General features: G+C 41.4%; 2 protein-coding genes across 10 annotated transcripts in view; one reads left to right on the top strand and one right to left on the bottom strand.

The window, feature by feature from the left end:
- FRY (FRY microtubule binding protein) overlaps positions 1-23500 on the top strand; it is a 423715-nt gene extending 400215 nt beyond the window's left edge. For 5 of the 6 annotated variants that reach the window (XM_043892044.1, XM_043892040.1, XM_043892039.1 and 2 more), the window contains 9 exons: positions 2500-2666; positions 4083-4272; positions 7573-7722; positions 8872-8970; positions 10760-10843; positions 17321-17338; positions 19412-19522; positions 20897-21099; positions 22102-23500. In XM_043892044.1, coding sequence (XP_043747979.1) covers positions 2500-2666; positions 4083-4272; positions 7573-7722; positions 8872-8970; positions 10760-10843; positions 17321-17338; positions 19412-19522; positions 20897-21099; positions 22102-22360 — 1281 coding nt within the window. In that variant the 3' untranslated portion in view covers positions 22361-23500. The remainder of the gene's footprint in view (positions 1-2499; positions 2667-4082; positions 4273-7572; positions 7723-8871; positions 8971-10759; positions 10844-17320; positions 17339-19411; positions 19523-20896; positions 21100-22101) is intronic. The other variant, XM_043892043.1, reaches the window with a different exon arrangement.
- ZAR1L (zygote arrest 1 like) overlaps positions 2660-27558 on the bottom strand; it is an 82317-nt gene continuing 57418 nt past the window's right edge. Inside the window, exons 2-7 of one of the 4 annotated variants that reach the window (XR_006338899.1) lie at positions 14659-14773; positions 9354-9455; positions 8338-8425; positions 6883-7064; positions 4624-4741; positions 2660-3328 (exon numbers count right to left, since the gene is read on the bottom strand). Coding sequence is in view for 2 of the 4 variants with exons in the window: in XM_043892047.1 (XP_043747982.1) it covers positions 6956-7064; positions 8338-8425; positions 9354-9455; positions 14659-14773 (414 nt within the window). In the remaining 2 variants the exon portion in view is untranslated. Of the gene's footprint in view, positions 3329-4540; positions 4742-6882; positions 7065-7149; positions 8426-9353; positions 9456-14658; positions 14774-27558 lie in introns of those variants that run through there. The other 3 variants (XR_006338898.1, XM_043892047.1, XM_043892048.1) reach the window with 3 other exon arrangements.

Genomic DNA, 27558 nt, shown 5'->3' with positions numbered 1-27558 from the left:
CAAACACTGCTGATTAATGGCAAAACAGATGTCTGAGATGGCTGAGACAGGGAAACTGATGTTCTTTGTCATGACTTTTATAAAACAATCTGTTAAGTGAGGTGTGGGTGTATTCATAGATTGGAGGAAATTTTTTCCAATGTAGGAACCAATTATACAGGCTGCAAATTGATTGCATTCTTGCCTTTTGTTGGGCTATCACAAATTTCAGTATCAATCACAGTATTATGCACAAAACTGTCTTAATCGGCTCTGGAGAAAAGTAAGTAATGGATAGAATTTCCTTATTTAAAAGGTCAGCTTTTTAGAAAAACCTAAAAATGTGTATTTCATCTAAGGTTTATTTTATTGATTTGCATAAGCCATTTTGTCCATAAAACTATCAACTTCCACACTGTGTTCACATATGTACCCACATAAATGGCCATTAGTATAGAACTTTATTTTCTTATATTAGACATACCAAAATAGCCTATTGCTATTAGGATTAAAGTTTTCTTTATCTTACAGTTTGGTTATGGACGGCTAAGTTTAAAAGAGAAAATAGGAAAAAATACATAGAAAACAAATTTATAAAAGTATATTCTTTCTGATGCTTCTATAGAAAAATATAATACTGGCTATTCTGTATCCTTATACAGTGTACTAAATATGCATATGAGATCTAGCAAAACCTATATACTGTAAACCAAGAGCAACCAACCAAACTGCAATCACATAAAAATATTGAAGTTTAAAAAATCATTATTTCTAAGACTTCCCCATTACAAAAGGACTGTGACCAGGATTCTGAGAATTAGCAGAATCCTTTTTTAGCCAAAAAGGGGACCAGAAAGGAAATCTGTCTGAGATTAAAATGCCAGAATCTTTGAAATTAAACTTCATGGAAAGGACATCACAAAATAAATGTGAAGTTATTATTAGCATTTGTTATTTCACAGTCTTGCAATAGTCAACTTTTCTATTTTGAATGCTAAGTTATATAGATTTCTCATACAAAGCACTGCCTAAGTAATAATATTTTCATGGAGTCACACAAATCTATCAGGGCAAGGCTGAGTTTAATTTCTGAAAAGCTATCTCTGTTTTTTACATCAGCTGGGCTGCTGCAAAATTTGATATATCTGTGATGTTAGAAAGAGAAAACAGAAGATGTTTTTATAAGATCTCAGCCTGTCCCTAGTAGATTAAGTTTATATACATTAATAACCCAGACCAGTCAGCAGTCTCGTTGGCACCAGTCTAATTTTAAACAGCAGGAAGAGACAGATATGGATAAGCCCCTGAAATTCAGTATTTATAAGCAGTTCCTTCAAAGACATGAGATAACCTATTTCCCTAACATATCTGTAAACATTCCTAATTTCCCTATTTAATCCTAGCTTCAAAATACTAAAGGAGCAGCCAGATGTCAACCGTGGTAACGCTCTAATTCATATGCCTATTTTGCCCTGGTTTTGTCTTTGTTTTAAGAAAATGACTCACTGAACCACGTACACATGCTTTCTTCCTCTCCTCTTCTGTTCTGTGGTCAGGCTGTCTTCCTTCCTCTCCTGAAGAACAATTGGTCCTCCAGATGATTTCCCTCTGGCCGGGGTTCAAGCCCAGCCTCTTTTTCCATTTGACCTGCCAGTCTCTTTCCTGCCTCTCAGTGGTCCCAGCTCTGCCGCCCTAGAGCCGTCCCATCTCCCTGCTCATTCTACATTTTACAGCAACGCAAGAGATATGTGCTGCCTTCAGGGGACATTCCCAAGAGTGAAGCATATATGTATGTGGAGCTCAGAGGATGTTCAGTAAGGAAGGCCTGTCAACGAGGGAGGCTCAATGAATAGCTCTGGGTCACTCATGGGCATGGCAGAGACTTCAGGAGCCTTTACTATGCCAGGCACTGATGATTCTAAATTCTAGTTTCCATCAGTAACATTGGACATACTACAAATTATATAATATACTGGAGAGTTAACTCCAGGTAACTTGCTTTAGAAGACTGGGCTTGTACAACAAAGAGAGCTCTGAATCCAGAGATAGGTGTCTCTCACCCTGGCTCTGGGTCTGATTACATACCTGGTATTAGGCATGACCTTTTCCTGTGTGGAGAGTTCTGTGGACGGAGGAGCCTGGTGGGCTGCAGTCCGTGGGGTCACAAAGAGTCGGACACGACTGAGTGACTTCACTTTCACTTTCCTGTGTGGAACATCGACTTCCTCATCTTTGGAAGTGGAGGTCCGACCCAGGGGGTCGCTTCCAAGTTTAGCATTTATACTCCTTAAGTGTGGATCAAATATGGTAATCTTCTGAGAGCTTCTTTGGGAACTCTCTCAGAAAAGGCTGAAAAGAAGATAAAGCAGTGCTTCAGAGAATTCTTGAGTTCGGTTATACAAATTGACTATGCTGTAGCTAGAAGACAGATGACCCCAATTTCCATTGTTCTCTGGATTTCAGATTTGCCTGTGGATATCCTTACATGTTGGGGGATTCTTTTCTCTCCTTTGCTCCCAGGCCGATGCTGTCCAGGAAGAGGAGGACGCCACTGTGCAGGAGGATGACCTTTCCAGCTCCATCAACGAACTCCCGGCCACTTTCGAATGCAGCGACAGCTTTAGCCTGGATATGACTGAGGCAGAAGAAAAAGGCAACCGAGCGCTGGACCAGTTCACTCTTGCCAGGTAAAGGGTGTACATGGCACATCATACTGGGTTCACTCTAACTCCAGTTTAACGTCAGGCTTGTGCCTCTGGGACGTCCTCACAAAGGAGTCCAAGCTGACATGACTTGGAAGGTTGTCAACCAGTGAGGAATCATTCAGCTCCAGTGTAGGGCCTCATGCAGAACCAGAAAGGCTATGCCTGTAGGAACTTAGAGCCCTGGAATAATAATATACTCAGACGCTCAGTCATGTCTGACTCTTTGTGACCCCATGGACTGTAGCCCAACAGACTTCTCTGTCCATGTGATTTTCCCAGGCAAGAATGCTGGAGTGGGTTGCAGTTTTCTTCTCCAGGGGATCTTCCTGACCCAAGGATCGAACCCACGTCTCCTGCACTGCAGACAGATTCTTTACCACTGAGCCACCAGGGAAGCCCTAAAGCCCTGGAATAACATAAAAAGCCAAAAAGGAGCCCTTAGGGACACGGTCCACACCTTGTAAGCTTTGAAGATAAGCAAGCTTGGCAAGGCTTAGAAATGGAGTTCTTCCCATCTTGAGTTAAAAGACCAGAACAAGAGTCCTTTGTAAGCTACATACCTACATTTTTTTTTTTTTTTTTTTTGTGGGTGGCTTTCAGCTTCGAGACTGACATTTCTGAGACAAGTGAGATCTAGTCAGAGACTATAAACAGGAAACATATAAAGGAATAGATTAAAAACAAACAAAAACATTAATGTGGCATCTAGAATAAATCACAAATAATGCTACAGATCTTCAGGAGAAGAAAGTCAGAATCCTAAAATCACTCCTCTGAACACTGCTTCTGACGTGGCTAGACAGAGGCTTTCTGTTATGGTGATGCATATCCTTTTGTCAGAGAAACAGCTTAGGGTGATACCTAGAGAAGAAATGTTGACTTTTCAGTTCATTTATTTTTCCTCTCCTTTCTTTGTTTCCCTCTGTCTCACTGTGAATTTCTCTTCTCTCGTTTTCCTTTCTCTGCCCTGTTTCTCCTAGTCATTTATGTGTATGCACCCACTATTACTCTCCCTCCACAAAGGAAAAGTGAAAAGATTAAAAATTTTTCTCATTTTTTTAAAGTGAAAAATGAAAAAGACTGAAATGGGTCAAAGCACAGGAGTGAATGTGCCCTGTGTCTGGGGAAAGGCCAGCAGGAAAGTGAGGGTTAGTTGCTGAAGGCTAAAAAGCAGTCCCGTATCTGTATAAAGGAAATCATAGTTGGGGAATCCCAGAAATTACAGAATTCTAGAGGTGAAAAATTCTCTTTTCTAGAATCAGAATCTCGAGACCTCTGACTCCCGAAGCAACCCTCACAGGAGGAGCAGGCAGGAGGGGTGCCTCGGGTGAGAACCAAAACTGCCGGCAAAGGTAAGGAGGACGCCATTCCTGACTTTGTCGTCTGCGTTTTTTCCAGCTTTGGGGAAGGTGAGAGGGGAGTGTCGCCCCCTCCCTCGCCCTTCTTCTCGGCCATCCTTGCCGCCTTTCAGCCCACGGCCTGTGACGACGCCGAGGAGGCCTGGCGCAGCCACATCAACCAGCTCATGTGTGACTCGGACGGCTCCTGTGCTGTGTACACGTTCCACGTCTTCTCCTCCCTGTTTAAGGTATGCTGCCCGCAAAGGCTCCGCAGCCGCCAGCTCTTCAGGGAGCCAGCTGGCCTCGACCTGAGCGGGGAAGCACTGGGTTTACACTACACTTTTCCCTCAGTTTCCTCTGACTTCATCCTTTCTTCCATTCATCACGGAGACATTGTGCTCGGTGGTTCAGGCCGCTGGGACGTGATCCTCACTGGTCCCTCTGGCTTTCATTGGCGTCATTAGGCCCAGGCAGGCAGCCAGGCCTTCAGGACCACAGAGGGTATCTTCAACCAAGCCCATTCTCCATCTCTTCTTTCCACTCCGACCTCTGCTGTACCTCCTCCTTCTTCGTTGCTTTTCCCTTTTATTCCCACTCACCATGAATTCCTTCAACCTGCCGGCCTGTGACACTTTTTGAGAGGTTGATTCTCTTGAGTACATCATGAGAAAAGGCATGGTAACTTGTGCTGGATGGAGGAATGGGCCCTCTGACCACCTTCAGGAAGAACCATGGCAAAAGGGGGAGAGAGAAAAATAAGGAATTATGTGAAAAGTGGAAAAAATGGGATTATCTGCTTTAAATAATTTCAAATTCAGGAAGCCATAATTTAGTTAATATAAAAGTAAAGTCAGTTTTTGAGCCTGGAGGCCCTTCCATTCTTGAAGGAGTGTATACCAATAGTACTAATAGCTAGTGTCTCCATATTCTCTGTTATTTGTGCAGCCCACTCTCAAGTTTTCCAGTTTACTTTTCATGAGACCTGTCTGAGATGAACTGGGGGCTGGAGGGACTGCTAGCCTTAAAGCAGGAAGCAATGAGCTGCTGAAAGATAAGAATCCAGAAACACCCTAACATTAAGCCAGACTGAAATTTAAAAACAAACTCTCCCAAATCTACCATTTGAGGTAGATTTGTAAAGATTCAGGAACAATGTAATTTACTGTTCTAAAGTCTGTTTTTAAGTAATGGTTAATCATGTGTATTTAAGTTTGGCTGTTGTGATCCTGTCTTACTACAGTTACTAGACTGCACGCTCAACTTTATAGTCCCGAGCAGTACTTTTCCTTCTGCCGAGAACCATCACTTCCTGTTTTCCCTCAGCTGTGCTCCCAATGTATACAGATCCCTGACGGGGCGGCACCTCCATGAATGAGGCCTTCCTTTAGTTCCTTCTCCCCCTGCACCCCTGACCTGGGACCCCAGGCGTCTGTCACACTTGGTTGGAATTACGTGTTTAGGTGTCTGTCTCCTGCGGGCGAGGGCAGGCAATGGTGTCTTGCTTTGATCTCAGTGGCTGGCACCGTGGCTCACATGCAATAGGTGCTCAGTAAATGCAGTAGGAAAAAGACTCTTTCAATGTAAATCTCAAATGCACAGTTTCCACCTAATGCCAGTACAGCAACAGGCTGTCATGTGAGCTGGGACATGGGGCTGGGTACTGGGAGGAACACTGGAGTTTGGATTTTTTTTTTTTTTATCAGTTGACTGGATCAATTCCTAAGACATTTATCTGCAATAATAATAATACAAATTGTGTTTCTCCTATTTTTTTTAATATTACATTTTTCTTTAAGAACTTTCTCAGCTACCATCAAATGCTCAGTGATTTGAGAGCAAAATCGCTGTTCCAATATGCTGGAAATGAAACACATTTCAGACACACAGTCTACTGTTCTTTCATCACATCCTCACTGGGGCTGTTTACTTAGTTTCCCAATATTTCCCTGTGGGTCTGGACACCACGTTTCCCTGTATTTGGTGGATTCTGGACAGAGTAGAGAGGATGTTAACTGCAAAAATACTTTGCTTTTAAAAACAAGGAAATGGTTTCTAATGGGACAGCAGGGACGGTTTTCCAAGTGTCTCCATCAGTCTGTTTCCTCCCTGTGCTCCTGGGTTAGAATATTGTCATTTGTGTGCACAATATCACCAAATCACATGCTGTTTTTATATGGAAGTCATGGGTGGCTCTGAAGTTCCCAGCCTCTCAGTCCAATAAAATGTAAACCCAGGTCTCACCATATCCTTGGGTGAGAGAGAAGAACCCAACTTCTTGGAGGACCTGGCTCCTCCTCCTCACTCTGCCAGTCACCTGTTAATAGCTCTGTGATACATGACATTTCCTGCTCCTCTCAGCTGCAGTATTCTGTCAAGTATTTTAAATTGCACATAAAACTAACACCACCATAAGACATAATGTTATGCATTATGACAAGATTCTCAGATATATTAAATAAAAATAATATGCAGCACGGTTGGCATTTTTATCTAGTATAACTGATAAGGAACCAAGAGCCTGCTGCTGTTTGGGGGACCTGCTAAGTACCCCATAGCAGGGCAGAGCGGATTTCTCGTGGATTAGATTCTCCAACTCGAAAGGTATGAAATCTCTTTGGGGAAAGCCAATGCCTAGAATTATTTTTTGGTTAGATATTTTGTTCTTTTTGTTAAAAGATATTTTGAGTTGGAAGTTGGGGCTAAAAGTGTTCTCATTTTGTCACTGACACAGGCCCCGCGAGTCAGATTCTTCCTAATTACGGTTTTTCTTCAGGCAGTATAGGAGGAATAGTAACGTTTACAAAGCATTATCACTTATGGAAGGGATGTGAACTTAGAACCCTTACTCCATCACTTACTGTTTGCATGATCTCGAGTCCTCTGACCTCTCTTAACCTCCGGTTCTTTACCTGGTTGTGAGCACTGATGAGGTTACATGTGCAAAGCTCTCAGGGAGACAGGTCCCACACAGAATTTACTCTTTCTTTCTTCAGAGACTTTGTGGCTCTGTTTTAGTCCTCCTGTCTCTAGGAGCTGTGATCTGGGAATGATAGAAAGGAGTCATATCTCATGACCTTTTTCCTCTCACCCACACTGAAGTAATCTCAGAACTTCTCACTCATCTAACAAACATGCTAGGCAGAAGATTCTGGCTGGCACTGGCTATCAGCAAAAAAGCAAAGCAGCACTTATTTAAAAGATACATGGGCATCCACACATTGGGAAATGACATTTTAGAAAGAAACTTTGTTCACACTGGGTGATTATTCACTTAAGACAGTCACTCTGTTCCTATCACACACACACACACACACACACACACACACACACACACATTATTCACTTAAGACAGTCACTCTGTTCCTATCACACACACACACACACACATTATTCACTTAAGACAGTCACTCTGTTCCTAACACACACACACACGCCACTACATGGAGGACCTGTGCTGATTTGACATTTTCCTAAGAATTAAAAAAGTTTTTTCCTAGTGCCTAAGTTAAAACATGGCCTTTACAAATAGTGATTATGTTGCCTTTCAGAATATTCAGAAAAGGTTCTGCTTCCTAACCTGTGACGCAGCCAGTTACCTTGGCGATAACCTTCGGGGCATCGGATCCAAGTTTGTCAGCTCTTCCCAGATGCTTACCTCCTGCTCTGAGTGCCCCACGCTCTTTGTGGACGCCGAGACCGTGAGTATCCCAGGCCTACTCCCATGGTCAACGGCCTGCCCAGCTGACAGTGTGGAACCTCAGGGAAGCTCGTGTGCAATTGCAGTTTGTTGGAAAGACACTTTGGTGTTTGTGAGCAGCGCTGTGTGGTGATGGGAGCCCCAAAGGCCTGGGTCTGCACAGGAATGGCTGTGCGTGGCCAGCCGAGGCCGTCACTGCAGGAGATCAGGAAGAGCCCCCCCCCCCCCAACCCCCCAGCCCTGTGCCCTCTCTGTGTCCATGGTGCTTCTCTCTGATGACCCTAAAGGCTGTGAACATGGTGCGCTAACCTCTCAGAGCAGCCCTAGCCAGTCCCCATGATGCCAGGCCAGCCAGCCGGATGGGTCCCCAGAGGCACCATGTCATCACTTTCTCTTCTTCTGAGAGACCACCTGCCCTCTTGCTGGATTCATCCAGCCCCACTGCAGATGATGAGTTTGAAGGATGATTAAAATAGTCGCTGGCTGACTGCTGAATCGTGACTATATAAACACAATGCTAACCTTCCAAGACCAGCAAGCTTTCTGTAGGGGAGAGGGGCACCTCTTTCCATCCCCTATGCATATCACAGAACCATCTCATCTGCTCAGTACTTACTGGGGTTTAGAGACAATGAATATGTGCTTCACTTCTGAAAGTCTCTGAAGAGTCAGTCTTTCCAGGAACTTGATTGGTGGTTGGCTGTCTTGTAGCAAAGAATACGATATGAGAAATCTTTCTATCTTAAATGATTTAAAATGCAAATTAAATAAAAAGACCTAGGTGGAGGTCTGTCTTCACATTTCCTGGAGTATTACTGGATGAAGACACTGGAGTCCATGCATAAAATGGATGTCGATTCTTAATGCAGGCTTCTGTAGAATGCTTGTTAAGATTTGTCTGTCTAAACTGATATGGGGGAAATGGGTATCTTCACAGGAAATTTAAATTAGCAAGTCATATTCAAGTGCAATTGCTTCTGAGAGTGGAGCAAAATTACAAACTGTACAGGTTATTAAAACAGATGCCACCCCCGACACACTCTGTATTACATCTAAATATACTTCTCTTTTCTCTCTGTGTAGCCATGCCTTTGTCTAGGTGTCTCTCTGGAAGTTGTTTTAATACAAATTATTTTCCTGTCTTTATTAGCTCCTTTCTTGTGGACTTCTGGACAAGCTCAAGTTCAGTGTTTTAGAACTGCAAGAATATTTGGATACCTACAACAACAGGAAAGAGGCCACTCTCTCAGTAAGCGTCTGTGTCTCTGTGCATACAAGTTTCACTAACACTGAATGAACCCAACCACCATGAGCTCTTGGGAGGGGATGTGAATAACACAGGAGAGGCTCTTTTGGGAGAAGACAGACTTATCTAGTCTTCCAACTTAATGGTGGTAGAACTATCAATAGTATGGATTATATAAAAATGATACCTACAAAAGAGAAATTTTTCAGCTTCCAATTTTAGCCCTATAATTTTTCTAACCAAGAAATTGGGGAAAGTGGGTATCTGTTCAGTGTATCACTTTATCAACATTATAACCTCTCTTTTCTCAGAAATTTATTAATAAAATTGTTAATTACGTCCTTCCAGTGTTCGCCTCACCCAAAACTGGTTGAGATGGATCTCACCTCTCTTCTCCACCACCCTCAGTAGCTGTTTCTCCCCATCACCGTGGTTTCTCTTGGCCTCAGCTCCTGCTCTTTTCTTCCTCCTTCCTTCAAAGATGTAAACTGTAAAATGTCAGACAGAAGTGATTCAGAAACCATCCATGCAGACCTCCTGATTTCCAACAAATACTTGTGTGTAATTTCCAGGGAGCATTTCCCATCGTAGACCAGGCACTATAAAAAGATCGTGGATTTTGAAGTCAGATGGACTTTGAACTCAAACTGCAGCTCAGTTTCTTAAGGGTTAGTAACCCTGGATAAGTTACTTAACCTCCTGTCATCTCAGATTCATCATCTATAAGACAGTGTGATATGCTATAATAGTCACAGCAGCTGTCATTTTCCTGAGTCCTTTTTATATATCCAATAATCTGGTAAGAGTTATCTCTCAAATCATGTAATGCTTGCAACTACCCTGGGAGTTGCTATTATTATTCTCATTAGCTAGGAGGTAGAAAAGTGGTTATCTAAACCCAGGTCTTTGGGATTCAAAGGTTCATGCTGTTAACTACAACTCAATGTGGCCTTTGAAATAGAAATAGTGTATGTAAACCGCCCTGCACAAGTACCTCACACACAGAAGACATTCATCCTTAAGTTCCTGGCTTTTTGTTTCTTGTTATTTATTTCCATGACTGTCAAAGAGAGAGTTTTGACATTCTGCTGCAGAAATTCCCTTTGTCTTCTATTTCTGTGGCTCTTTCACTGTCAACTGTTTTCCAGCTTCTCAGGCATCAGATAATAAAAGTAATCCTTTAATTCTGGTTGGTGAACAAGCCAGTCTTTTGATGTCAAGTGTGAGTTTCAGCTCTTCAGTGCTAGTGTTTTCTACGCAAAGGTTCCTTTCACATCTATACTAGTTACTATTCTAGATAGTTAAGCTGGCAGAATCTTTAAATAGCTGGGCTATTATTGTAAGGTCTTTCTTACAGTTAAGACCTGCCCCATAGAAGCCGCCTCAACATAACAAAGCCAGGCTGCATGGCCCAGGCTGGGCCAGCCTGGGAAGATGTACTGGCCCTGTCTCCTAATCTCAGGCATATGAAAGGTTTCTAACTGTATGTGGATTTAATTTATACAAACATTTGGAGTGGTGTAGTGACACTATTTTTCAGGGTAGGTACATCACAACAATAACGTGATAAATGTTGAAATTTTAAAATGGCCATCTCTGAACCCATATAAATGGGTATTTTAATTTTAAATTGTTAATCTTTAACCAAAAACTTTCAAACGGTCATTGCAGCAAAATTTTATCTTATTGTGATTAGAAACTTAATCTATTATATTTTCCCTGACAGAACTGATGATAAACATAAATTCAGACACCACTGAATTTACCTATGTCTCTCTCTTTCTGACATCAGTGGCTTGCAAATTGTAAGGCGACATTTGCAGGAGGATCAAGAGATGGAGTAATTACCTGTCAACCAGGGGACTCAGAGGAAAAGGTAATAAACACCTGTTAGAGTTTATCTTTTCTGTGCTGACTTTGTGTGTTGGTTTTGATATACCCAAGAAGCGTGGAACTTGAAAAAGGAAGAGGGAGGAAGCATCATCCCATACATTCACACGAGACCTGTACAGTAAGCAAGAATGACATTAGAGCCAAGCATGATGGTGTGTTGATGGAATTGGTGAAGGAGGGTCTTCTTTTTGGAAAAGCAGAAGTATAAAAATAACCTTTCTGCTGGACACTAACTATACTAACCATTTTCCTAATAAAACTGTTCCTCATTCAAAATATAAAACCAATGTCACAGGGCAATTATCTTTCAATTAAAAATTTTAAAAAGAGGAAAAAAAAATCATTACTTCTTCACTGAACCACTTAGTTCTTTCAGTGAAGAAAGTCTCTGTTGACCTCTCAGCAATCACTCAGATTTTTCTTCTCATTTAGATCTGCTTTAAATACACACCTCAGTCCAGCTGGTTTATCAATGTGTGCCACCTTGTAAAGGAAACACAGCAGAAAAGCGTGAGGTCACTCATTCTATAGTTACTGCCAAGTGGCCCCCATGGTGGGTACAACAGTGAATTCTGCCTGGGTAGAGCTTCTGATCTATTCAGGGAGATGGACGTAAACAGTCATATGTGTGTAAACTGTGACAAGTGCCATTAAGGATAGGTGAGAACAGGGAGCTATGAAAAGATATAGCAGAGAACCTGGCCTAACGAGAGGGCAGTTCCAGGAAGGCTTCTCCACAGAGGTGCCATTCAGGCAGAGATCTCAGCTCTGAGCTGGAGTGCGCTAGGGGCGCGGGGTGGGGGGCAGGGGCTTGGCGAGCTTGCAAAGGCCCCGAAGTGGCAGGGAACATGACCCTTTGCGAGGACTAAAGGGAGCCTGTGGCAGGGCAGGTAGGAAGTGACCAGGAGAAAAGTTGCAGAAGCCAGACCATGCAGGGCTTGGGTGCTTATCCTGACATCAATGGGAACCAATTAAAAGTTATTAACAGGAGGGGATGATTAGATTGGGGTTCTCTCACACTCCTGTGGAAACAGACGTAGTGAGCAAGCGAGGATTCGGGAAGACAGGTTAGGAGGCTACTTACTGGCCAAGGCAGAGATGTCAACTTGTAATTACACTATCACATCGAGAAAAGCATGTCAGAGTGTGGGGCCTTCAAAGGATGAGAAATCATCTTCAAGGTGAGCTTTGTGGAGAAATGATGGTGTTGCTCCATTTAAATATTGATCTTATGTCCAGAGTTGGTGGGAGATTATTTTTCTAATTAGAGCTACCATTTGGCTTCCATTCCAAAGTAAAACCCAACAAATGTTTGACCTCAGAGCACCACTTATCCTCCAGTGATTTACTCCAGCTCTCTTTTTTAAGTCAGATGCTCTGTCTTCTGGAATAGTTTGATGTTGCCCATTATTCTGAGCACTCTTTGCATAAGGACAGATGGAAGCAGGGATTAGGAAGTAAGCTTTCACTTGAAGAATCTATGTCTGGGGAAAATAAAATTATATCTGGATATAAACTGCAAAGTCAACATGCCAGAAATTACTCCATGTGTATATTCTATTTCAGAGAAGTGTGGACTTTGTAGAAGGATTAGTGCTTACCTTACTAAACCTAGCAAACTCTTGAACAGTTAGAGGTGTCAGTTGGCCAGAGATGATGACCATGTACAGACAGGCATGTGAAGTCTCCTGACCCCAAGGCTTGACCCATAACGCCAAACTGATTTCTAGTCATTCTTAACAGGTGACAAAAGTGAGAAATTACTGTGGAATTTGTGGAAGAGAATATAATTGTTTTCTAGATGTTGATATTTTCTGATTTTTTGTCTGTTCTCAGTGTAAAGTTGTTACATCAAATTAATGAGGAAAGTTTACACTTAGGTAGCCTATAAGCTATAACCAATTCACAGACATGTTTTATTCAGCTTGTACAAGTTTTTTAATTGACTCAACATTTTAAACTTGAAACTGTTCACATATACCCTCAAAACAGCATTTCTGGCATCTCTTAAAATAAAAAAAAAAAACAAAAAACTAGCAACACCAGGCCTGCCTTCCTAAAGTGGCAGCAGTGACCTTGAGCTGGTGGCTCTCCACCATCCTTGTGCAGTGAGTTCCTGACCCTGCAGGTAAGAGCCAACCATCACGATGTTGTTTTCTTTATGATAGGAACATGAGCCTCTGTACCTAAAGCCCCAAAATGGGGAAGTGAATGCCAAGTAGAAAGGGTTGTGCCTTTAGAGAAAAACACGTGTTCCTCTTTGCTGCTGTGAGAACCATCTCTGTGTACTAAGACGCAAGCGCCAGAATGCTGGGCTCCCTCCTGGAAGGAACCTTGGAGGAGGATTCCTAGTGCGTGTACGAAACAGAACAAACTGTGCTCCTGAGAAAAGTGCTTCTAATATGTGAGAAGGATTCTGGAACAGAAGTGTTTTTTTGTTTGTTTGTTTTTTTAAGGCAGGCATGATTAGTTAATACTTTAGGTTACTGGGTGACTACAATACCAGTTCTAGAATGAGGCACAGCGCACAGTAAATACGATGTAAAACAAGGTGGGCGTGTGAGTCCCAGACATGGCTTTACCAGTGCTTTCTCCGCCTGTGCACATCCTGAAGACAGACACATCTCTACATGACTTAAAAGCTAGCATTGACCTTTCCGTTGCCCGTGGAATTCATTGTGGAGTGGCTTCTGGGGAGTTGAAGTTCACAGAAACGTAGGTCAGAGTAAAGCATTGCAGCTCTGGGCTCTCCAGGCCACAGCCTCAAGCCTTCAGTGAATTAGCACAGGTCAACTTCTGGTTCTGCGGAGCTGGCCCTAGGAAAGCTGCAGAGGTCATCGCTTCATCTGCTGTAAGTGATTTTAGCTGATGGACATGGAATTTCACAGCCATTTCTGAGCACTACTTGAACACTCGACTCTGTGGACTCAAGTACAATAATTTACATTTAGCCCCACTACATTTTATCTTATTACATTCAAATCATCATAGAATCTTCTTGGACACTAACCCTCTTGGTTGTGTGTTTCCTATCCCTGCCTAATCCATGAATGGGAGAAGCCTGCAGCCTCTGTTCTACAGATTGAACAAGCAGCTAAATGTTGAACAAGACAAGATGTTTCTCCAGCTAAACTGTAACCCATTAAACTTCATCCTTCAGATAGTCAGTCATTCTCTATAAGGAATCTCTTTTCTAGACTGACTAAGGAAATGCCTCCTGAAGTGGAAGTTTTCTTGAAAAGTAAATACTTCAAGCTGTGCAATCGATATTAGAGGCTTAAACGTATTTACCTTTCAAAATTTTGGAAGATATTCATGACAAATGTCCAAAAGAACTATTCAATAAATGTAATACAACAGTCATCAATGTGCCAGAGCCAAGTGATATTAGCAACAGTGAGAACATATTGTTTCTACCTGCTCAGGAGGTTACAAGCATCTAGGTAACACAGAGTGGGCTTCCCAGGTGGTGCTAGTGGTGAAGAACCTGCCTGTCAATGCAGGAGACATAAAAGACACAGGTTCGATCCCTGGCATGGGAAGATCCCCTGGAGGAAGGCATGGCAACCCACTCCAGTACACCTGCCTGGAGAATCCCATGGGTAGAGGAGCCCAGGGGCTCCTAGGGTCACAGAGTCAGACACAACTGAAGTGACACATGCAACACAAAAGTAGGAAAGCTTCAACACTTGGCTAGATTTTCTATATTCTATCGAGTTTAGTTTAAACCAGCGACTTTCAGAGATTAAACATGGTAAAAACCATAGCTAATATATCAACAGTAATACTGTGACTTACCTTCTGACATGTCAAAAGTTTCTAAGGGGGATGTTCCTTGTGGTTCAGTGATTAAGACTCCACACTTCCAATGCAGGGAGGGGCAGTTTTGATCCCTGGTTGGGGAACTAAGATCCTGCATGCCAAAAAAAAAAAGAAAAATTCTTAGATTTTTCACGTAACTAGCTGTCATAAGCAAAGCACTCCTTTCAGAACAGAGTACAGAGAAACAAGAATGGCTGTGCTACTGCTGCCTAAATGTCTAGGCTTTAAAGCTACCTTGTCTATGATGGGTTCTTAATATTTTGAGTCAATTTTTCTTCTCATTTTGAGAAAACATACATCTAAATCCAGTTCAATAAATCAAGCCGTATCAGGTGTACAGGAACAGGGCTTAAAGAAAATCCGTGTGACCAAATAAAACAGTGACATTTCCACATTTTCAAAAGAATCCTGTATCACCAAAAACAGATACATCTGTAAAGATTTCTAAAGGGATTATTTTTACAACCTGGATACCAGAAAATATTAGCACAGGGTGGGGAAAAAGTTTAACATTTTCCTTGAAAGGCATTTTTCACTACCTTTTTGAAGCTCTAAATGCAAACTCGGTCCGAGGCCAAGGAAAGGATTTTTGAGATAGTAAATATCAATGCAGCTTGGACTAGCCTACCTAAAAAGGAGTGCATAAGAAGGACTTTGAGAACTGGTGTTCGTCAAGTTGGCCATCTCCCAAGAAACACAATTTTGTGCCCTGAGTGCCAGGTGGGAGGAATTTGTTGACAATGAAATTCCTTAGCACCAGGCTGGAGTCAGAAAGTCTCACTGGCCTTCATTGAACAGAGAAGATTTTCCTTTAGCTGATCTGACGACCTTCTGGGATTACAACCTTGTTTTGGAAACCAGTAAAAAGACAGAAGTTTCTTCACATAATACCCTGTAATTGCTCAGTACTTGCTTCTTTCCATGCTTCTGGAAAGTAAATTCCATGGCAGAAACAGTTACATGCTAAGGTGCTTACTAACATTTCAATCAAATTTGATGTTTTCTAAAAAGTCCTCACAGTGGAGACTCTGTACGTGTAGATTTAAGACTAGCCCTGTAATCCTTTCTTGTGTGACTGTCTTTCAGTAGTATGTAAGGTTTGGTTATAAAAGTGTCTAGCATAATGGTTATAAAGTTTTCTTGAAAATGGTAAATAACTTGGGTTGTATAATCTGTATCACAGGCTTAAAGATTTAAAAGGTATTTACAGCCAGGGTCAAAAAAACTACTCAATAAACTTGATACAGCAGTCATCAATGTGCCAGACCCACATGGTATTACTAGCAGTGAGACAAGAGGAAACCCTTAGAAGGCAGGGGGTAAGGGAGTTGGTACTGATGATGCTTTATGTTTGAAGATACTAATAATTTGATAGTTTTATTAATAATAATGATAGTTTTATGTTTTGAATACTGTACCTTATGTTAAGTACAACATATTAAACTGATGATAATTCAGGTTTTTTTGGAAAGAGTTTTAAAATAAGTCGTTTTTGTTATCGGTGATTAGAAATAGAAGATCCTTAAATATTTTGAAAATCCAGAACCAGATGTATTGACCCATAGTTAGAAATGGCCAAGTGGATTTTTTTTTTTAATGTTCTGTCAGGTTGTGGTAATCTCTTACCACATACACAAACCTTCCCTAACAAGTCTATGATTACAATATGGTGACACCAAAAATATGATAGCTGTAGTTGAACATGGCCCAGGTACAAAAATTATATTCTTCTAGACTTAATGGTTGATTCTAGAAGACTTTTAGAAATTCACTACTGGGAAAAAAATTATAAAAAATAAAATGCAAGGTTACTTGTCATAGCTCACACTTGTTCGGGAGGATGAAGACAACATTCAATTCTTTGAAATAATATCTAGCTCTCCTGTCAGAGGGCTTCCCTTGTGGCTCAGTTGGTAAAGAATCAGCCTCCAATGCGGGAGACCTGGGTTCAGTCCCTGGGTTGGGAAGATCCCCTGGAGAAGGGAAAGGCTACCCACTCCAGTATTCTAGCCTGGAGAATTCCATGGAGTGTATAGTCCATGAGGTCGCAAAGAGTCGGACACGACTGAGAGACTTTCACTCACTCCTGTCAGATATTCTCAATGTGTAAAGCAATATGACTAAAGAAAATGCCACTTAGATTAATTATACATATGCTAATTAGATAGTCATAGTTCAGTAGATATGGAGCCAAGCACATTAAAGACTTTGCCTTAACTAACATTTAGCAATGATTGTTTGGGGCGGTAGTTCTTCCAAATTAATCCAATGGCATCCTCACAGTTTTACTACATTTACATGTTATTCACATTTAAACACTAAAATCTTCAAGCAATACAAGTTTTCGCTTACTGTCTCCAAGACCAACAGAATCTAAAGCAACTAATCAAAGAATCTAAAGGATCACAAATTATGTTTTCCAATGACACATTTCCCATTAGAGCTTGTCTTAAACTGGACCGCTGTGCATGTTGAATGGGTACCACATTTGCAAGCATTTATCACGGTGGGGCGAGCGATGCTAATACTGCTGGACGGCTCTGCTCTTGAAGAGGGCCGTGCTTTCTGTTGCATGCAGTACACTGACCCTGTACTCTCTTTCCTTTCCTTTGTTTCCTGTGCCATGCTTGCTGTGTAGCAAATGGAATCTCTTGCAGTAAGTTAACTTTCTTTCATACTTTGTCCATTTAGGCATGGACCCATAACAAATCTTATTTTTACTGTGACTATTATATCTCTTAGCATGTTTTTCCCTTTTTTGTTTCATTTTCTTTTATTTGGTAGACTAAGACATGTAGTTTTTATTAGCATTCCAGGCTGCTTTCCTCCCCAAATAGAAACTTATGTTGCTATGAACTCTCATGCGCTAGGTGGGGTATTTTTAGTAATAACTACCATTATTGGACACTTAGGAAAGTCAGGGTTTTCACAGCTGGGTTTCACCCTAACTTGTGAAAGGTAACATTCAGTTTTTAGATGATACTTTTTTTATCTGCGAGTCTCTGGAAGTTGTCTTTAATACCTGATTTTGAAAGGTTTCCACAAACAAAAGTTTAAATGATCGTAAAATGTTTTACTAAAACAACCAAAGACCTAATTTGCATTAACGAGTGAGTATAGCTACTTCTTTAAACTTAGGCTTGTTATAAGCACTGAGAGATCACATAAATCTAAGTAGAATTTCCCCCTGCCCTAAGGGCCAGAGAGAGAGGAGAAAGAAAAAGTCCATCCAGCATGGTCTTAACACGAATTGGAGTCATTTTTAAAAATTAGGATCAAACATATGTTAATACCATTAGTGGAATATTCTTCCTAAAAACCTAAATTTTAATTCTTGTCATTTCTCTCTTTAAAGTGATCTGGGGAAAATAATTTTAAGTCACCTCAGCAGCTGAGGTGACCTTAGCAGTCACCTAAGCACCTCAGCAGCTCTCAATTCTGCATTCTTTTAGTCTTATTAAGCTTCCCTGGTGGCTTAGATGATAAAGAATCCACCTGCAAGGCGGGAGACCTGGGTCAGTTCCCAGGTTGGGAAGATCCCCTGGAGGAGGGCATGGCACCCCACTCTGGTATTCTTACCTGGAGAATCCCTACAGACAGAGGAGCCTGGTGGGCTACAGTCTATGGGGTCACAAAGAGTTGGACATGACTGAGCAACTTTCACACACACTAAGAGTAAAAGAAAGGCCCTGTTTATCCTTACTTAACCACATTTGAATGGTGAAGTGTTGGTTTAAGCCACATATTTAACCCACTTTCACTGCTGACTGCTGAGCCATGCAGTTCTATCTGGTGAAAGCTGTCCTTTTCCTCTGGCAGAATCCCGTCCTCTACTGAGGAGCTAAACCTTTCTTGGGATTAAACAGGCAAAGTTTAGAAGCCATTAAGCAGATACGGCTTAAACAGTAGTCATGATCATTGGTGTTGGAATTACTCATGGTTTATCCTTACTTTACAGTACATGTACGCTGTATAATGAAAAAATTTTCAATTCCAGAGATGTCTATAGGGCTCAAGGCCCATTTTGTAGGAATAGTTTTTAAAAATTCTTTCCACAGAAAGTTTTGCATGCTTTTCATCATTTCTCCTTTTTGTAAGCACTTTGGGCCCTTTTTATATCTAATTCAACAAGTATCTGTTGAGCACTGAGTAGAAACTGTCGGTAAAACTGGCACAGAACCTTAGACAATCACATGACTTCTTCCTGTGTTTACAGACTTTAAGATCTGTGCCTGCACCCTGAGTGGCAGCCAGAATTGTCACAAGGAATCATCTCTCGAGTGTCTCCTGGATTGATAAAATTTGACACCTAGAACCACTTAATGTCATGCCTTTAAAATATACTTTTAATAAAAAGAAAATGTTTTAAAAGACATATAGCTTATAAAAATGAACACAACCACAGCTATAACACAACTGCAGCTGTAATTTGTAGATATTAAATCTAATAGACAAATATAATGGAAATTTGGCAGTTCACCAAGTCCCTTTATAGCTACTAATTCTATTTAGTAATCTTCCAGGATTTGTTTTATTCTATATTATACTGTGAGTTTCTCACTGATATTCACTGATTGGATTTTATTGTTCTGTGTTATTTAGAATGGTAACAGCTAGTTACGCTTCCTTGTTTTAAAAAGAAAAAATGTTAAGTCTCCACTAAGATTTCACTTACTATATAAGAATGATCCTTAGTAACTATTTCTTCCTACACAAATTCTCTCTTTAGCAATTGGAACTGTGTCAGAGGTTGTATAAGCTACACTTCCAGCTGCTGCTGCTTTTTCAGTCCTACTGTAAGCTCATCGGCCAGGTGCACGAAGTCAGCTCCATGCCAGAGGTGAGCCCCCCCACCCCCAACCCCAGGTCCTGCCATGAGCTCAGCACTGCTTTTCCTTTGTTCTCCCCGCCCCCACCCACCAGTTTATGTGTAATAAAATCACTTGAACATTTATAATCATTTCACTTAAGCACAAGTCTTAAAACACTAGTGTCTCATATTTATTTCCATGCTCCTTTGGTGGTGCCAGGACTAGGGTGAGGCAAGTGACCTACCTGGACACAAAATGCAAGGACAGCCTTGAGGATCCAGGGGAGGCCAGCTTGGCATAGTTCTAAGGGAGGTGCTCACCCTAGCAACAATATTCACACGCCTACAATATTTAAAACTTACCTAGATTTGAAATAAGAAATTCACTTTCAAGCTTAAAAACTGTGTGTCTAAGACAGTCTAACAACTTATATGAAAGGCTTATTAACCTCATTTAATTTTGAGCCCGGGGCTGGAGTGTATCATTGTGTCTAAGCAGCATCTGCGTGAAGACTGTCCTTGAGGGCTTCAGTTCTATAGCTTGTTCAGTGAGCAAGCTGGGAATGAAGAAAGGCAAAGATGTTGGGTAAATCAACTTCCCAAAGAAAACAGGCATCCTCAGTTTGCATTAGGAAGGGAAAAAAACCTTTAAATTCACATCTGTTCTTTTTTTAAATGCTCTTGAGGTCAAATTGCAATACAGCTATCTTCAACAGTACACTTGGGAGCACTAGAAGTGACATAGGTTCTCTTTATGACTTATTTCTTAATAATACAGGATCTTCTGGTTCCAGTGAATCTGAGGCAAAGTATCCTTACCTCTGTGATGAATACTAACATGACATTGTGATTTTTCCTCCTCTCCCTTAAAATTATGTCTTTCATCATTTCCAATGCATAGGGATAGGGATAAAAATTTATTCTTCAAACAGGTCCATGTTCATGATTACATTTATTGGGCACTTATGTGCCCAACTGTTTAAGCTGTGAGGTGGATAACATATAACATCTTCAGTCTCACAGCACTGAAGGCACATAAGAATCTATCTGCTTGACCGTGTAGTAGTCAAGAATGCAGAAGTGGCATCTACCCAGCTTTACCCAGCTCCCCTGCCTGTTCTTCTAGTGCATTTTACCTCTATGTGTGCCCTTCTACTTAAATAGAAAACATTAGGAGGAGTCAATCTTTTATACAAGGAGAGTGTGCCAGCTGTTGATACAGTTATTCAGTGCATACAGCCCCTTAGCCCTACATATATCAAGCAGTATAGTTCCATCAGTTCTGTTTTTAGTTTACTGAGATATTAAGCTTGTGCTTAACCAGATCTCATACAATTTTAATTGGGGATGTAAAATCCAGCCTTCAACTAAATATAGTAAAAATACTTTTTTTTTTTTTAACAGCTGCTAAATATGTCCAGGGAACTGAGTGACCTAAAGAAAAACCTGAAGGAAGCCACTGCAGCCATTGCAGCTGACCCTCTTTACGTCGAGGGGGCATGGTCCGAGCCAACCTTCGCATCCACTGAGGCAGCCATCCAGTCCATGCTTGAGTGCTTGAAGAACAACGAACTTGGCAAGGCTTTACGGCAAATAAGGGAATGCAGGTAACGCGACTATTTGTATTGTTGTTTCGTCGCTAAGTCATGTCTGACTCTTTGGCCCCATGAACTTGTAGCCTTTCAGGCTCCTGTGTCCATGGGGTTTCCCAGGCAAGCATACTGGAGTGGGTTGCCATGCTCTCCTCCAGGGGATCTTCCCGACCCAGGGATCAAACCTGCATCTCTTAAGTCTCCTGCATTGGCAGGCGGGTTCTTTACCACTAGTGCCACCTGGGAAGCCCACTAGTTAGAGATGGTTAAAAGAAATGCATGCCTAACAGTCACTTTGTCAGGGCTAGGGACTAAATCACCATGGAAGGAACATTGAGATGTTTATATAAATCCTCCTCAGATCCTTCCCACTACCATGACAGAAACATCAGGTTTCAGAAGTTATTGTCTGAAATATTAGTGTTGGTTCTAGTTATCTGTCATCTCTAAAATGTTTAAACACTTCAAAGTATGCTCCAAAATAATTTTAAAACTAATTTTTTGAATGTATCCTTTTGGGGACTTTCTCCCTATATTTTCATAGTATATTCACATTCACTGTAACCACAATGCTATAGCAAATAAATGTTTTAAGATTATAGGATTCCATTCGGGCTTTCTTTTTTTTTTTTTTTTTTTTTTTGGCCACACAGTGTGACATGTGGGATCTTAGTTCCTCAACCAGGAATCAAACCTATGCCCCCCTGCAGTGGAAGTTCAGAGTCTTAACCACTAGACAGTAAGGAAAACCCCCTATTCTGATATTTTTACACTTTAGATTTTATCAAAACCAATAAAAATTAATATTCTAAAACTGATTATAGTGATGTTTATACAACTCTGAATATTAACCAAAAAAGCCACAGGATTATATTTTGGATAGCTGAATTGTATAGTGTATGAATTTCATCTCAATAAAAGCTTTTGTATTCAGAAAGTAGTTTTCTTGTACTAATAAAGACTCAACCTTATAAATTAACAGTGCCTCTAACCTCTGCTGCTCTTTTCTGCCTGCAGAAGTCTGTGGCCCAATGACATCTTTGGAAGCAGTTCTGACGACGAGGTCCAGACACTACTGAATATTTATTTCCGTCATCAAACTCTGGGACAGACGGGCACTTACGCGTTGGTGGGGTCTAACCAGAGCCTGACTGAGATCTGCACCAAGCTGATGGAGTTGAACATGGAGATCCGGGACATGATCCGCAGGGCCCAGAGCTACCGGGTCCTCACTGCCTTTCTTCCAGATTCCAGCGTTTCCGGCACTAGTCTCTGACAGGAGCCTCCCATCCCCCATGGGTGCCAAGCTGGGGGTGCTGCCGTGCTGGGGTGACGTCATTCAGTGTCTTCTCAGCCTTCAAAAGGCTTGGTCAGACTGTTCTCCCTCTTGTTACCTGTAGGACTTTTCATAAAGAGGATGGCAGAACTTCCCACATGTAGCAATACTCTAAGAACCAAGGTAGCATAGGACAGTTTTGGAACAGCCTCCACCCATCATTCTGTGTGGCACAAACACGTTATCCTTTTACTGAGCAAATGCAACTCACTACTGAAGATGTGACTTCCATTGCATACCAAAGCCAACTACTCTGAACAATATCTTCCTTTCTAGAAACAATTTTAGATTGGCAAAAGTGCAATGTTTTCTTCACTAAATATTTTATATTCTAAAACTTGTACATTCTTTTTCCTTTTTTTTTTTTTTTGCTTTTGTTTTTTTTGTGTGTGTGTGAGGTGAGCTGAGGAAGGAGCAGGCAGAATGAAGCTGGCCACTGAAAACTGTAAGACGGTCAAAAGCTGACAGCCTGTGTATGTGAAAAGGGAATTGTAAATGGACAATTTAATGTACACTGAAATTTGAATACCATTACTGTATCTAAAAGGAGCTGCTATGAAGTACCTTTCTTATGTTGCTAGGCTACTGTCTCGGTAAGCCCTGGATCTCTTTGCAGGGGTCTGTGATTAAGACCCTTGCACCAAAAATGGTCCAGATAGACCTTTTTTGAAGGATCTTGGCTGCTTTTTACTAGAATGTTGCTTTTATGAACATATTTATACTACAAAAGGATGAGTGTTAATTTTAACCAACTTTGCCATTTTGTAGAAAAAAGTTAAAGACATCCACATTATAAATTCCAAGTCTTTCCACCTGTTACGCATGCATATTTTAATATCCACATGGATAGCCAGAAATAGGACATAAAGGTAAAATATGAGTTGTCACTTCGTTTCTTAAGAAATGTCATTTTATTTGTAATATATATGTAAAGGGCCATTCTTAAGTTTTCTCCTTAAATTTAATGCTGTCAAGTGTTAGCTGTGTGCATGTAAACCTGTTGCACATCAGAAACATATTCAAAGTTTATCTATGTAACTTATTCACTCTGTAAATACATTTAAAGTTTTTGTGATGTAATCTCGGTTGACATTCTGTTTAGAACTGCCTTTAAACTAAAAAAAAAAACAAAAAAACAAAAAGATACCACAGGTTTTATTTCTACTTAATGAAGATTTTTGCTTTGATTTATATTTTTGCATGTGGGTTGCCATGGTGACAATCCCAAGGAGTACCACACTTGTGTGTTCCATGACTGGCAGCCAGGGGGTTGTGAAGCAAGTACCATGACCCTGGGAAGAGGGGGGGTCTCTGTAACCTCTTGAGGTAGACACCAAAGACTGTAACCCTCAACCAGCTCTCGCTACAATCAGAGGCAAGAAACCCGAAAAAAAGAGCTCTCATTATCCACAGCCTGTCATTAGGTTGTCATCCTTAAAATTTTGAAAGAGACTCATTAATGATAAGGAAAAAGTAGAGAGTTCTATTCTTTCACAATAACCCATCTATTCTTCACCCAACTCAAAAAACAGGATCATGGAAACACATAACAATCTAACTTCTATGGTCTCCCTATTCATACTCCTTAGATTAACCAACGTAACTTGCTTTTTAATATACAACTAAATCATAAGCAGTAATTTTTCTAGAAGTATCCACAACAGAGTCTGATCCAAGATTTTCTTAATGTTACCACAGATACAATTATTAACTGGTTTTAATGACTTTCTGGACATTGCTGTCAACATACTATTTTGATGATTTTCAACTTACCCTAAAGATGATTAACCATAATCATTAGGAAAAAACAATCACAATCTCCCTGGGGAAAAAAAATTTTCACAAAATGCAGGTTTCTGTGGTTAACAACACTAGGCAACTCTTGAGTTCTGCTGGGACCCCCACTAGAAAGGACTGATTAGTCGTGACTGAATTTTCCACCGTGGCCTCTTACCCAGCAAAGAACCATCATGATTGGGTTATTCTTTAAAAAAGAGAGTTTTTCAGTAGTATCATCTGTAGTCATAAGAAGTAGTGGGTTTTTTGGTTTGTTTTTTTTTTTTTTTACTGTTTTCTTATTTTTTTAAACAGGTTTGTTAATATGAAAGAGTTCTACTTTTCCTGTTTCTTAACCTCCTCTCCCTTAGTGAAGCAGAAGGGCCCTCTGAAGCTGCAAATAGGCCCCAGTGGAGCGCAACAATCAGTGGCTTTAGAGCTGCCCTCAAGTCTCCTGGAGTATCGTGTTCTCCCTCTGTTACTGAAGCCTTAATGTTCACTTCCCCAGGGGCAGGCACAGGAGAGGAGGAGTAGAGTATCTGCCCTCTCCTTTAGATGCCTATCTCCTCACCTCTGAGAAGGAACACCTCCTCCTACCACCATGCTTTTTAGCCCCAGAATGTCACATACTTTATCCACTGGCATAAAAAAGCAATTCAGGTAGGTGTACTGCAACTTAAGACATAACTTGATTAACCTGTAGTGTCCAAATTGAGTATTTCAGTAAAAGCACCATACATTTTAGAGGCATGTGAATGTCTTATTCCCACCAATAGGTAAGACTGTTACTGTTGGTAAAGATGTGAGATAAAGATCCTTGTAATTTAGCATTGCACACGTGTGTACAAACATGCATAGAGTCGATTCTTAAGGCTCTTCGGGTTCCAAACTAACGCTGTTCCTTTCAGTGAATTGTGGAATTACAGAAATAAGGTGGCGGTTGCGGAGGGGGGGGGGTGGTGGTGGAGAGGAGTGTTCCAGGCAGGGAACAACTGGGAGTGCCCAGAGAGGTGATGGAAGCTCTGTGCCCTCTCCCCAAACCCTGCCCTATGCATCTGTTCCCTGTGGGTGTTCATCTGTAGCCTTTATCATATCCTTTAACAAAAAAATCAGTAAACAGTACTACCATTTAAGGCATATCCCTCTCCAAAGCTTGGTGTTATCCCTTCTACAACCTCGCTGCTCAGCACACAGATCAACATTACCTCCGTCTTCTGGGAGCCTGGCAGAAACACGGATCCTCAGGTCCTACGCCAGACCTACAGATTCAGAATCTGCATTTTAACAGAACCCTCGGAGAGATCCCCAGACAAGGACCTGAGCTCATCCTCTCACGAAAACACCAAAATCACAACTATCTGCTGAATAACCATCAGGAAAAATGACTAGAACCTACCAAAAAAGATAATCTACTTTCAAAGATAAAAAAGCAGCCACAACAACATGGTAGGAGGGTTCCATTTGCCATATAATCAAATCACACACCCACAGAGTGGGTGACCCAGAAACTGGAAAATCATTTCATCACAGAGGTTCTCCCACAGGAGTGAGAATTCTAAGTGCCAGGTCAAGGTTCCCCAGTCTGGGGGTCTGGCCATTGGGAGGAGGAGCCCCCAGCGCATTTGGCTTTGAAGGCCAGAGGGGCTTGACCGCAGGAACTCCACAGAACTGGTGGAAGCAGAAATGCCACTCTTGGAGGGTGCACATAAGATTTCATGCACACTGGGACCCAGGAGAAAAAGCAGTAACTTCATAAGAGCCTGGCCCAGTCCTACTTGCTAGTTTTGGATGGTGTCCTAGGGAGGCAGAGGGCAGCTGTGACTCATTGCAGGAACAAGGACACTGGTGGCAGAGGCATTGGGGACTACTCATTTGCATGAATGGTCCTTGAGGCTGCCATTTGAGGCCAAGACCTAGCCTCACCCAACAGCCCAAAGGTTACAGTGCTGAGATGCCTCAGGCCAAACAACACAGCCCTGCCCTTCAGACAGGCTGCTTAAAGTCTTCCTGAGCTCACACACACACCTATAAACACACCTCTTAACAGAGCCAGAGGGATAAGACCCAACTCCATCCATCAGTGGGCTGGCATGAATCCCTCCCACCAGGAAGCCTGAACAAGTCTCTTGGGCCATACTCATCTACCAGAGGGAAGACACCAGAAACAAGAGGAACTACAATGCGGCAGACTGTGGGACAGTAAACACACAAAGTTAGACAAAATGAGACAGCAGAGGAATATATTCCAGAGTAAGGAACAAGATAAAATCCTAGAAGAATAAATAAGTTAAACGAAGATGGGCAATCAAACCAAAAAAGAATTCAGAGTAATGATAATAAAGATGACCCAAGACCTCAGATGTCCTTTTTATCATAGGGGACTGGAATGAAAAAGTAGGAAGTCAAGAGATACCAAGAGTAACTGGCAAATTTGGTCTTGGAGTACAAAATGAAGCAGGGCAAAGGCTCACAAATGTACTGGTCATAGCAAACACCCTCTTCCAATAACATAAGAGAAGACTCTACACACGGACATTACCAGATGGTCAGTACCAAAATCAGATTAACTAAATTCTCAGCAGCCAAAGATGGAGAAGCTCTATACAGTCAGCAAACACAAGACCAGAAGCTGACTGTGGTTCAGATCATGAACTCCTTATGGCCAAATTCATATTTAAATTGAAGAAAGAAAGTAGGGAAAACCACTAGACCATTCAGGTATGACCTAAATCAAATCCCTTGCTAATACACAGTGGAAGTGACAAAAAGATTCAAGGGATTAGATCTCATAGTCAGAGTGCCTGAAGAACTATGGACAGAGGTTCATGACATTCTACAGGAGGCGGTGATCAAAGACCATCCCCAAGAAAAAGAAATGCAAAAAGGCAAAATGGTTGTCTGAGGAGGCCTTACAAATAACTGAGAAAAGACAAGAAGCTAAAGGCAAAGGAGAAAAGAAAAGATATACCCATCTGAATGCAGAGTTCCAAAGAATAGCAAGGAGAGATAAGAAAGCCTTCCTCAGAGATCAATGCAAAGAAATAGAGGAAAACAACAGAATGGGAAAGACTAGAGATCTCTTCAAGAAAATTAGAGACACCAAGGGAATATTTTATGAAAAGATGGGCTCAATAAAGGACAGAAATGGTAGGGACCTAACAAAAGCAGAAGATATTAAGAAGAGGTGGCAAGAATACACAGAAGAATTATACAAAAAAGATCTTCACGACCCAGATAATCACGATGGTGTGATCACTCACCTGAAGCCAGACATCCTGGAATGTGAAGTCAAGTGAGCCTTAGGAGGCTTCACTACGAACAAAGCTAGTGCATGTGATAGAACTCCAGTTGAGCTATTTCAA

The sequence above is a fragment of the Cervus elaphus genome, chromosome 30 (genome assembly GCF_910594005.1).
Source record: "Cervus elaphus chromosome 30, mCerEla1.1, whole genome shotgun sequence".
NCBI classification, from domain to species: domain Eukaryota; kingdom Metazoa; phylum Chordata; class Mammalia; order Artiodactyla; family Cervidae; genus Cervus; species Cervus elaphus.
This window is presented reverse-complemented; position numbering and strand designations above follow the sequence as displayed.